This window comes from Humulus lupulus, chromosome 1 (assembly GCF_963169125.1).
Source record: "Humulus lupulus chromosome 1, drHumLupu1.1, whole genome shotgun sequence".
NCBI lineage: Eukaryota > Viridiplantae > Streptophyta > Magnoliopsida > Rosales > Cannabaceae > Humulus > Humulus lupulus.
Window position 1 is genome coordinate 224,475,392 of NC_084793.1, and position 12,984 is coordinate 224,488,375.

Consider the following 12,984-nt stretch of genomic DNA (forward strand, 5'->3'; position numbering starts at 1 on the left):
CTAAGAAGGGCTGTCACCCTCCATATCCGCGCAACCCAGAAAACCCCTGCATGTGGCTTCAGTAAATTTTTTTTTTTTTACCTAAGCTACAGTGGCATGCTTTCAAAAATAAACTGGGTCAGGAAACTTACAGTGTGTGGCTGGATGGTGATCGAGATTGCTGCGCTGGTAGGAGCTTCGTTGGTACAGTGGCTTCGAGGGCTTTGAAGAAACTTGTACGCTTCAGCTTCGTGAACCAGGAGAATGAGAGCAATGGAAATGAGGGTTTCGTTCTTCGGAAGGTCAAAGAGAAAAGAAGGAAATTTGAGAGGTTTTGAATGATAAGATGACTCGTGCGTGGGATGGCCACCCCCCCTTTTATACAATGGGGAGATCACGTGTAGAAGACTCTGGGAAGGCCCTCCACTCGAAACATGAAACGACGGCAGGGCAGTAGGCTAGGTCATTTAATGCGGTTCTCGTAGAATGTACCTTCGCCACCCACGGCGTTCCACGTGTCAGCACACTGCGGAAAGCATGGAATACGAAGGGTTGTGGGGGAAGTCTAAAAGCCCCTACTATGGTCTCCCATATATGACGTCATATACCACGAGCAGGAGCTTGGGGGGCAGATGTACGCCCTAGTTTTCCCACGGGCTGATTAGCAGGTTGAGCCTCGGACTAATCCTAGTTAGGCCGAGGCTCCCTACAGGAAGAGATCCTGTTCCCAGGTCGGGCCCTCTTGGCTCGGAGAGGCCCCATTCCCAGATCGTGCTTGTTGCCCAAGGGCTGGAGAGGAACGCCAGGGGGCACGCTAGGGAAAGAGCTTGTGTTACGAGCTCTTCAGGGAGCTCTGACCCTTTATGAAGTTAACATGCAAGATAAACGTGTAAATATCTGACATCACGTGTCCGATATCTTCCTGACTTCTCGGACACGCAGCAGGAACGTGTGTATTCAGACACCCACGGACGGGTTGGGCCGTGCGGCCCATTATCTCCTTCCATGCTGATTAGATCACACTTATGTGTCAGGTTTAGGAATTAATCATGAATGTCACAGAGTTGATATGACAAATGGTAAGGTCACGGGATGACCTCCCTACCAACTTCCAGGTGCCCTCTCCTATAAATAAGGAGACCCTGGGAGTTGATAGGGGTTGGAAAAAATAGTCTTTGAAGAACTATATACTTTGTAAACCAAATACCCAGAGAATATCAATAATGTTGACTAGTGGAGTAGAGGGATTTTAATCTTCGAACCACTTAAAAACGTGTCTTGAGTCACCTAGTTCTTTCTCAAAGATTTCATATCTGTGACGGTTCTACTTTTAGTATTAATCTCTTCCTCTTCTTCTCTTAATTACCTGTTGCCGAAGAACCGCGTCAACATTTTGCCTTATAAATAATGTTATTTTATTTTTTGTTGTTTCATTAGGTTGATTCACATTAAATACTTTGAAATTATACTTTTTGAAAAGTGAATAAAAATCTTATCTTTTTAGAGGTAATTTGTGCTTAAATTATAAATCTATTTGGAAAATGATAGTTTGATTTATTTTAACTATCACTAAAACTTGGTAATCAATGTACATATAAATGTTATTGAACTTATATTTTGTGGATTCTAATACCTTAATAATCTTATTTTACTATCTTGATTTCTACTTTTAATTTATTTTTATTTATTGTCTTAAATTTCTTTATTATTGTCTCTTATTTGATTTTCTTGTCACAAATTCTCATCAATCTTTGGAACTAGGTTAGAATTTATTAATTTTGATTTAAAATAGTTTTCTTTTCGATTTTAGACAACTCCTTTGGGTTCAATCTCGTGCTTACACGAACACTATATTCCATATACGATTCGTGCGCTTGCGAGTATAAATTTTTAAAACATACCTATTTTTGGTCCATCATCCACCTTGTTAATGAATGGGGTTCCATTTGATTTTGATGAGAAGTGTAACCAAGCTTTGAAGATACTTAAGGAGAAATGGATTTCGGCACCTATAGTTGCAGCACCTAAGTGGGATTTGCCATTTGAATTGATGTGTGACGCCAGTGATTTTGCGGTTGGGGCAGTGTTGGGAGAAAGAGTTGAAAAGGTATTCAGAACGATTTATTATGCAAGTCGTACATTGAATGATGCTCAAATTAATTATGCAATTACAGAGAAGGAGTTGTTGGCCATAGTGTTCGCCTTTGATAAGTTTAGGCCATACCTGATTGGGAATAAGGTGGTTGTTTACACAGATCATTCTGCGATAAAGTATCTTATAACCAAGAAAGATTCCAAGCGTCGTCTTATTCGGTGGATTTTTTTGTTACAAGAATTTGATGTGGAAATTAAAGATAAGAAAGGCACGGAGAATTGGGTGGCTGATCACTTATCTAGATTGGAAGTTGATGAGGATTCTCTTGATAAAGAAGTACAAATTAATGATGCTTTTCCTGATGAGCAACTGTTTGAAGTACGTGTTTGTAAGGATGTTCCATGGTTTGTAGACTATGTAAATTTTTTGGCTGCTAAGGTTATACCTCCTGAGATGACAAGACAACAATTGAAGAAATTTTATTTGCAGGTGAAGCACTATTACTGGGAGGAGCCTATTCTGTATAAACATTGCCCTGATCAAGTTATTAGAAGATGTGTGCCCGAAGAGGAGATGTTGTCAATCTTGACTCACTGTCATACTTTGCATTGCGACAATCATTTTGGAGGAACAAGAACATCAACAAAAGTTTTGCAGAGTGGGTTTTACTAGCCTACATTATTTAAAGATGCTAATGTTTTTGTCAAAAGTTGTGATCGTTGTCAACGGACTGGGAATATATCAAGAAGAGATCAAATGCCAATGACTGGTATTTTGGAAGTTGAGTTGTTTGTCGTATGGGGAATAGACTTTATGGGACCTTTCCCGTAATTGTATAATAACAAGTACATTTTGCTTACGGTGGATTATGTTTCTAAATGGGTAGAAGTTGTAACAACTCTGACTTGTGATGGGAAAGAGGTACTTAGATTCCTTCACAAAAATACCTTTGCTCGATTCAGCACCCCTAGAGCAATTATTAGTGATCGAGGAAGTTATATTTGCAACAAGTGGTTCACTGCTCATTGTGCTCGCTATGGTGTTCATCATCGAAAGGCGTTATTTTATCATCCAATGGCGAATGTCCAAGCTGAAGTGTCGAATAGGAAAATTAAAGGTATCTTAGAAAAGACAGTAAATACGTCGAGGAAGGATTGGTCGAAGAAGCTTGATGATTCACTTTGGGCTTATCGCACTGCATTTAAAACTCCGATTGGTACCATATCGATTGGTGTTTGGTAAGGCATGCCATTTACCGGTGGAACTAGAGCATAGAGCTTATTGGGCTGTGAAAAAGTTAAATCTTGATCTCTTTATGGCGAGACAAAATAGGCTTATGGAGTTAAATGAGCTGGAAGAATTTTGAAATGAAGCTTATGAGAATGCAAGAATCTATAAAGAGAATTCGAAGGCCTTTCATGATAAACGGATACTGAGGAAGGATTTTCAACCAGGAGATAAAGTGCTGCTATTGAATTCCAGACTTATGCTTTTTCTTGGTAAATTGAAGTCGAGATGGTCAGGATCGTACACGGTAGTTGCGTCACTTCCTTATGGCACTGTGCAAGTTCATAGTGAGAAGACAGGACATTTTAAGATGAATGGTCATAGGTTGAAGCATTATTTGGAGGGTCATGTGGAAAAATGGAAGTCCGTGGTGATTTTGGAACCACTTTTATCTGAATACAAACAAGAGTCCAGCTAAAAGACGTTAAAGACAGCGCTCTTAGGAGGCATTCCTAAGTTTACTTTTTCATTTCTTTTGTATTTGAAATTTATGATTTTTATTTTTATTTTGTTTGGAACAATGATTAGGGAATTTGTTTAGTGATTATTTTTAGTTTTAATTAGAAAATTTTTGATGTATAGAATGAATCGTGAAAAACGTGAAAAAAAAAACGAAAGAGTTTGCAAGAAAAAGGATAGAAAATGTTAATTTTCCAGGAGGCAGCGCTACAACGCTTGGAAGGAGGCGCTATGGCGCTAGTTACAAAGAAGCTTGGAGGAATTTTTAGAACGTCATTGCTACATCGTTGTTAATAGGGCGCTATGGCGCTAATCTCATAACCAAAAGGGCTTTTTGAATGTTTATTAGCGCTACGACACTGTATTGTTAGCGCTATGGCACTATTTCCAGAGACAAATAGCCTAAAAGCCTTAAATGGCGCTACAACACTGGACATGTAGCGCTATAGCGCTCTATAACATAATTTTTGTTAAAAAAATAGGGGGTTTCGCATTTCATCTCCCTAAAGCCCCCATGGATCTTCCATTATAGCCTCTTACCCAAAAATTTCACCATACATTCCACACTCTTTCTTCATTTTCTCTTCTATCTTTGCCTTTTTTTTTTTTTTGCTTAATTTCTTTCTTCTCAAACCAATTCCAATTCCCCAATCCACTTTTGAAACCCTAAAAACTCAGAGATTTCATTTCTTGAAGAAGATTAAAATTTTCAAGGGGCTTTACTCACTCAAGCACAAGGGAGTCCATTTCTAGGGTTAGTAAGTGTTTTCAATCCCTCTTATTCTAAGATTTTTGCTGCATTTTGGATTGGGTTCCATTGTTGATTGTTGTTGGTGGATATTGATTTTTGTGGTGTGTTTTGGAAAATTTGGATACTATGTTTTGTGCAATTGAATATATAGGGTGGGTGTGAAGAGGAAAAATGTTTAATTTACGGGGAGGTGCTGTAAAAAAAATTATGGGTTGGTGAGAGTGTAGATAATGGCTCCTAAAAGTAGAGTGCGAAGGAATAAGGATAAAGGGAACGGCCAAGTTTCTGCTTCCCAGCCAAGGGATGATAGTTTGGAGCAAGAGTATGATGAAACTAGGTTAATAAATTTTGAGGCTGAAGAGCATTATGAAAAATTTGTTAGAAAAACATTGATTCCTGAACATGAGGTGGAGTATCAATCTGACCCTTTTGATCATCAGATTTTGGAGTTGGTTAGAGCCAACATTGCGGCTAGGAAGTGGGAAAATTTTGTGACAAAATTGGCACAGGCAAACGTTTCATTGGTGTATGAGTTTTATGCCAATTTATGAAATAAACACAATGATAAGGTTTTTGTTAGAGGGAAGCAAGTACCATTCACTGCGGAGTCTATTAATAAGGTTTTCAATGTCCCGCATATAAAGGAGCAAGAAGAAGAATATACAAAAATTTTAAAGGGATATATTGATTACACTGCTGTGGCTGAAAAATTATGTTTTGAAGGTGCTCCTTGGAACTTATCTGGCACTTTACCTAAAAGTATAGCGTCCTGTCAGTTAAATATTGAGGCTAGATTTTTGGCTTTCTTTGTTTGTGCTCGATTTATGCCAATAAGTCATGTATCTGACATGACTAAAGATAGAGTACTACTGATTTATGTGCTCATGGCGGGAATGTCTATTAATGCGGGTTCATGGATTAAGGAAAACATTGAGTTCATTGGACAGGGCCATACCACTAGAGGTCTGGGCCATGGATCTGTCATAACAATGTTATGTTATAAGGCTGGAGTTCTAGATTTTGTCACTGACATTTATCAGTCGTTTCAGCAGCCTCTGTCAATTTCTTTGATGAAGGATTATCCTGAGCCTGCTCTATATGTGCCACATACAAGAAAAAGGGGTAAACGTCGTGTCAAAACGGAGATGGAAGAAGAGGCTAATCCGGTGATGCCGGGAGGTAGTAGTGATCAGAGTTTGAAGAACGTCAATGATAAGTTGGATTATCTTATCCAACAAAATCAATATATGGTTCAGCAGCAGCACATGATGCATCAATATATGGGCCAACGATATGAATATGAGGTGAACCATGTGGCTCACTTAAATAACCTGGTGAGTCGGTGGTCTTTAAATGAATCGGATCAAACTTATTTTGCTCCACCACCACCATATCCACCGTATGGTCCATTCTACTCTCTGCCTCCGCCTCAGACATTTGTGGGATTTCAGGAACCATAGCCTCCACAGTCTCAACCTTTTGAGGGACCTTCTTCTCAGCCGCCACAACCGCCATACTGAAGTGGCCGGTCAGGTAAGTCTCTGTTCTCATTCTTTTTATACTTAACATTGGGGACAATGTTCGGTTTTATGTTTGGGGGAGAGATTTATTTTTTTGTGTTCTTTGCGTTTGCTTTATGGTTTGTTATTTTAATTTTTGTTAGTTGTTTATTTTGGGTCATGTTTTAGAGTGTAAATTAAGTTGATAATTATTGCCATGTGAATATGATTTACTGTTTTGTAGTATAATCCAAGGGAAAAATTGATATGCTTCTAAAAACAATCTGTGTGCTTGGTTAGATTACTTTGTTTTTCACTGTGATTTGTTGACATTAGAGATCTATTGCTCATAAATTACAAATGTTATAATTGAGTTATTTTATTCATGTTGAATTTGGATTATGGATTGAAAAGTTTGAAAAAAAATTCTAGAACCTGCTTGCTTACTATTTGAGATGCAATTTGAAATAGTGCACAATGATATAGGCAATTTTTGGACTGGTTGTGCCTTTCAAGATAACCCTATTAAATTTTATCCTTAGTCAACCCTTTTGAGCCTTATAACCATTTTCTTAATTAACACATTCTTTTGAGTCTAACTGTGAAATGAAATACCATTTACTCTTTTTGACCCATACCATGAGCATGAAAATTATTATATGAGGGGAGTGAATGTATAATGGGATGTTTGTATTATGTGTTATTCGGAAAATTAATTGTGATTGAAATAAAAAATTAAAGAAAGAAAAGGAAAAGAAAGTGAAAAATGATTATGTTCCCAAACAATTATCTATTGAAAAATCAAAGTTTGGGGGAGTGTATTGAAAAAAAAACATATATATTCTCAATCATTGCACAGAAAAAGGGGTAACAAGGGATGAGTGGTGTGAAAATTCTGGGAAAGTTTGTTTAGTTGGAATGCTTGTGGTATGAATAAGCCTAAAAATGTCTCTTTATCTACATATAACTAAGCCTTCTATTACAACCCTTATAAAGTCCTATTGATTCTTGTTTGTGCATTGTTTATATTAATGGAGAATAGTAAGTAATGCAGGCATATAGAAAATTTTGGTTATGTGGTTAGTTGGTGAGAATTTGATGTGCATAAAGTGGTTTAATTATTTTATTTATGAGAAATGAGTAAATGAGCTTCGGTGTTGATAAATTGCAGTGAAAGGGTGAAGTAATTGAGACTGAAAATCTAGATTAATGTTCTAAATAGCATGATTGTTTTTCTTGTGGATTATAATGCATAGTAGTATTGAGTGTTTGAATTGGTTAGTTATGTCAACTTGATTTGTTTAGGTTTGAGTCTAGTTAGATTCTTTACTCGAGGGCAAGTAAAGGTTTAGTTTGGAGAAGTTTGATAAATGAGTTTTAGGCTCGTTTATGGTCTAGTTTTAGGGAGTTTTTCGTTAGTTTAGGATTATTTTATTGCAGAATTATGCTCGTTTTCTCATGTTTCAGGTTTTCCATGCTAAGTTGGTGAAAAGAGTGAAAATGAGTGAAAGTGGAATAAAATATAGTTAAGATGGAGAAAATCATGTTTTTCGAGTTTGGATGCTGACAATAGCACTACAACACTATCAAAGGAGCACCATAGCGCTGGGAAGGACATGAAGGAATTTATCGATTCTAGAAGTAGCGCCCCAGCGCTACAAAAGGAGCGCTACAGCGCTATCAAGAACAGTCGAGCAGCGACATAGCGCTAGTGAACAAATTTTTAGAGTAATTTGGCCCTGACTTTAGCGTTACAGCGCTACAAAGGTAGTGCTACAATGCTGTAAATGCGTTTTCCAGATTTTAAACCATTTTTTTGAAGGGAAAAATGGTCTTTTCACTTGGGAATCTTGGAAGGCTATTTAAGAACATTTTTTCTGCGATTTTAGGAGAGTCTGATTTTAAAAAAAAAACCTAGATTAGAAGATGCTGCTGTAATTAGTTTTATGTTTCATCTGAATTCTTTAGGTTGATTTTATGAACAATTATTTGCAATTTATTTCCATCATGTATTTATGAACTAATTTCTTTTATCTAGGAATCAATATAGTCACTGGGATTTCTATTTAATTTTATTATGATTTTCTATTGATACTTCTGTTCTATTCTAATATATATGATGTTTGTTTAATGCTAGTAAATACTTGATCACTATTTACTTGATTTAATGGTTTTGATTCAAAATTCGAAAGATGAGAATTGAATATGCTATCATTGTATAGACATAGGTTGCATATTGGAGGAAAGTACCTATATGACTTGTGTAGTAATTATGTTTCCATGTTTAATGCCTTCTATATGTTCAAGTTTATCATAGAAATGTAGAAAGCATGCATATAGATTGAGATCTTATATCTTGAAAAAGAATAGGAATCGATTATATTAACCTGCTATTAGAATAGAAAGAAGAGATTTAGAATTGATTATTAAAATTAATAGAATGAATAGTTGATGAAATTAATTCCTAGGTTTTTTTTTATTATTGATTTTTGATTAGTTGATTTGTTGTCTTGTTTCTAGTTCTTTAATTTTTGTTCATAGTTTATAGTATTTCTTTTACCTTTAACTATTCACTTCAATTTTAATTCATCAAATAGAATTTGAAAATCAATTAGTGATACTTGGAAGATAGTCTCTATGGGACGATATCTATTCTTTCGAAATTTAATACTTCACACGACTACGTATACTTGCGTACAGATTTTACAGATCAGCGGGTCGACCCCATCCTGAGTCATTGGAACTCGTGGATGTAGAGTCGTGTCAAGTAATCACTTGACCTATAGTTAAAGTTATTCTCGAGGACCGTGAGCCTACAAAGCAACACTAAATGCATGAAAATTGTCTAAGAACTATGAGAAGTTTATAAAGACTCGATTTTTCAAGATTCGAGCCCAAGACCTAAGTCAACGACTCAGGACCCTCGTGATTTACGATTAAGTTGAGTGGTTAAAAAACCAATTTAAAAGAAAATACACTATATCGATTGTACAAAAATAAGTACACAAATTAATTATTTGTGGCACGCAGGCCTAAGTCACAAAAATGCTTGGGGGTTCGAGCTTTAATTGCCTTCTGGTACCTCTTCCACCAGGTCATTAATTGGGTCTGTCTCTAAAGCACTCCCAGCCTAGCGAGCTGCAATCTGAGCCACCTCCGTAGCTTAGGTCGCCTAGAGTCGTTCTTTTTAGAGGAGTTTGTACTTCTTGGGCTCTCCGGTGAAGTCCAAGCTCATCTCTTGATTGTGGAACTAAGCAATGTAAAAGGCATCCTCAGGGATGGTCTCGACCTCCTGCTTGAGTTTTTCCACCTGATACTGAGAAGACATGCTCATCTCTAAGGCTTGGATGGCTTTTCTCTCGCCAAGATCGGCTCATTCGTTGGCTTCCTTGAGCTACTCCTGAAGATGGGAAATCTCAACGGCCCCTTGGGCGACCTCGACTGTTGCCTTCTTAGAATCCTCTTGGGCTTGTCGCAAATCCTCGGCAGTCTTTAGGCCGATCTCCTCAAGATGCAGAGAACATTTTTGTTCGGCTTCCAGAACAGCCTGAATGCGAGTGAGCATTTCTTGAAGACCTCAGAGTTTCTCCTTGAGGACGAATATCTTGTCGCCTGGAGTTCGTATGACTTATCCTTCATGATATCGCCCAAGCATTGACAAGCCAAGGTGGACTGCGAAAAAAGAGAAATTAGCTCAAGCATTGTGGAAGATAAAACCCCGAGAATTGGTGACTTACCCAGACAGTACCATACCAGCATGAAGCTATGAGGGAGGCCTCATTGCTGTCTCCCAGTTGGGCAAAGATATGGGCGGTCAGCTCGCACATCGTGGAACTCACCCCATGGAGGAGCTCGATAGCGAGAGGAGCGACAACTTCCCCTAGCTTGGTTGAAAACAGAGTCTCCAGTTCAACCCGACCTATTGGAGGTACGATGGGTCTCTCTCTTGGTGGTTTTAGTTGGCACAGGGCCTCTGCGGTTTTGTGGAGGAGCCTGTTGCCTTCTACCATCCTCGCATCAAAATGCTGGAGCATCCTTTGGTATTGTTGCAGCAGGTCCCCCTCATACCTCTCGTGGTATACCAGAATTTATGGGCAATGTGCCAACTGTGGTTGGTCCGAGATTTGTACCACTTCGCCAGCCTGAGGGGAGGAAGGAATTTCAAAGGCTAAGGGCAGGTCTGCCGTAGGAACTCCCCCGGGGGGGTGGAAGCCCTATGCTTCGTAGCTGGTGGAGAGGGTTCGGGATCCTTCCGAGGGCACGAGGGCTCTTCAGCAACCGAAGAGCTTAGGGGCGCTCCTAGCCTTAGGGCCAATTGAACGATGTTAGCTAGCCCCATATGATCTGGAAAAACAAAGAAACAGTTAGCGCAAATTCCAAAACAAAGACATAAAATAGTGTTGCAGGCTTCTCGGAAGCGCACCATGAGTTATGTCTTGGTGCAAGCATTGGAGGTGTCTATTCCTATCTCCCATCTCATAACTCAAATTATTGCCATATTGGCAGAAGTAGTTGGAGGTTAGACATGTCACACTCTCTATGGGTACAAAGCCGCGAGGAGGTAACTGTCTCCTCGAGCAGTGAAGGTAGGCGTCTATCAGGCCTAAGTAGTCCTGAAACACTCCCCTAGTCCAATGGTGGTGCACAATCTGGCCATAATGAAGAAGGGCGGGAGAGGCCCACACATGCTTGGGACTTATCCTATCCCCTACATGTGTTGTGTGGTATAGAGTAAGGGGCGATTTACCTGGGGCAAGATAAGAAACCTCCATCCCCTCCTAGAGCTTCTCCTCAAGCTCCCAGTCTTCTTGGGCTTCTCAGCCTGCCTCTGCAACCCGGATAGTCTCCAGCCGCTCCTCCTACAGCTACTGGTTCAGCATCGCCCAGGCGTGCCCATCAATGTAATTGATGTGTCAGGATGCTAGCTCCTGAGACTTCTTGGACTGGCAGTACTTGGTCAGCTCAACATTTTTGATTTTCTGCCCCATGCTAAGAAGTTCTGAATCAACGAGGTTGTCCTCTGCCACCAAAAATATGAGATCCAGAGCTTGCTTAGGGAGGGATTTAATCTCCTAGAGGTGGTCTTCGAAGATTTAGACATATGGAGTCCAACGGAAGGGACCTATTCAATAGTGACTAAGTAAAGAACAAAAATTGGTCAAAGAAAAAGAAACAAAGAGAATGTTCGGGAGGACACTCACCAACCTTGGAGAAGTCGAGGATCAGGGTCATGTTATTACGGATCGGAAACCTGTTCGTGAAGAAGAAGGTGTCCTTGTAATCCAGAGAATGGTTCTCATTGTGATGAGGAGTCTTGTATTCGAGGGATGAGGAGGCTTTCTTTATCAAGGTGTAGTACTCGTCCCAGTTGGTTTTCTTCCTCGGAGTGGTACGAAAGCTGTAGAAGTACAGAATCTACACCAGGGAAGGTGCAGGCCAATTTTGTATCTAATACAGAACATACATTCTCGCGAGTATCTGATAGGCATTAGGGGAGAGTTGAGAGGAAGCTATCCCTCAAGAAGTCCACGAAATATTGATGCAAGGGCAGGGTGGCCCTAGCCATCAATTGGGCTTGGTTCTAGGAACTAAGACCATTAACACTGTCGTGCGCCCTCTTGGATTCCCGACAAAGGCACACCAAACATCTATCCCCGATCGCGTAGTGCCTCATAATGACTACCAAGGCCTCAGGGTATCAGAGCAGGGTGTGGTACTCCTCTGCTTCAAAACCATCAGCCTCGTACGACTCAGTGGGGTGTGGAGTAAGAGCTCGCTTGACTTCTTCCACGGTCAACCACCTTTGGACCGGTAATATTGGCCTCTCTGCTACCTGGCCATCAGCACAAACAACTAGTTCCCTGACTAGTTCTTGGGCCTCCGTCCTTATGCCATCCTGGGATTCGCCGTGTTCTCGGACCATGTCTAAGATTTCCTGATCAAAATGGTGGAAACCTTGCTCGTGTAACAGTCGCAGTTCTTTGGACATCTGAGACAAAAACAAGGCAGTTAGCATTCTGATCGAAGAAAAGATGGCCAAAACACAAGACCCTCAAACTACTGCTCGGGGAGAAGAGGAAAAATAAATTTTTTCTATGAATTTGGGGTGTCCTCGGAGCCAAAGATCAGGCCAAAAAACGCCACTGGAAATGATCAACCTCGCCGTAATCTGGGGATTTTCCAGATTCCGGTCGAACGCAAGAAATGCAAAAGTTGCATAAGTTGTGTAGTGGGCCATTTTGACCAATTCTAATGTCAAAATGCGCCTAAAATGACTTATAAACACCCAAAACAGCTTCTCAAATGCCACAAAAATTATGTTTCTAAGCAGGTACCTAAACTCTCAAATGAAACTCGATGCAAGTGCAAAACTAAACATAGAGTCAATAGGTACTTAGTTGAGATAAAGTGCAGATAGGTGCTGAGGCGAGTCTAGAATCTGAAAAATCGCATGTCGTTGGCCCAAAAATAAGAAGGCTCACAACAATCGTCCAGATTTGCAATCAGAAATGGTTAGAGGTTTGAGGAGAGTGAGAAAAAGATAGGGTGTTTGGCGTATAGGTTTTGAATTTTGAATGGTTAGAGTGAGAAAGCTGAGAGCCGGTTCTTTGGTTTTCAAACTCAATAGAACTTGGAGGGGAAGCAACCCCTCCACAACCATCAGATAACCTACCACACGGATACTCGAGGGCGATCCAACAATCAATGTCCAAATGGCGCAAATTGTGATCATCATCCTTGGGAAAGGACTCCTCGAGCATGGGGTGAAAGGGCGCCTTGGGTACGGAGTGGATGTTTTGGATCTTGGAGCTAACCCCTCATTAATTTCACGAGTTGATGGGTCCCGTCATAGAGAGTTGTTAGGAAAAACTTATACATGATCTTTATTTATTTTCATGTATATCTAATATTAA

The 12,984-nt window shown here is 39.8% G+C and overlaps 1 protein-coding gene across 1 annotated transcript; it reads left to right on the forward strand.

The window, feature by feature from the left end:
* Positions 1–3,148: 3,148 nt before the first annotated feature.
* LOC133830123 (uncharacterized) lies at positions 3,149–3,779 on the forward strand. Its single transcript, XM_062260042.1, has 2 exons — positions 3,149–3,290; positions 3,448–3,779. Exons 1-2 carry the CDS (start codon positions 3,149–3,151, stop codon positions 3,777–3,779), a joined length of 474 nt encoding a protein of 157 aa, XP_062116026.1.
* The last annotated feature ends 9,205 nt before the right edge of the window (positions 3,780–12,984 follow it).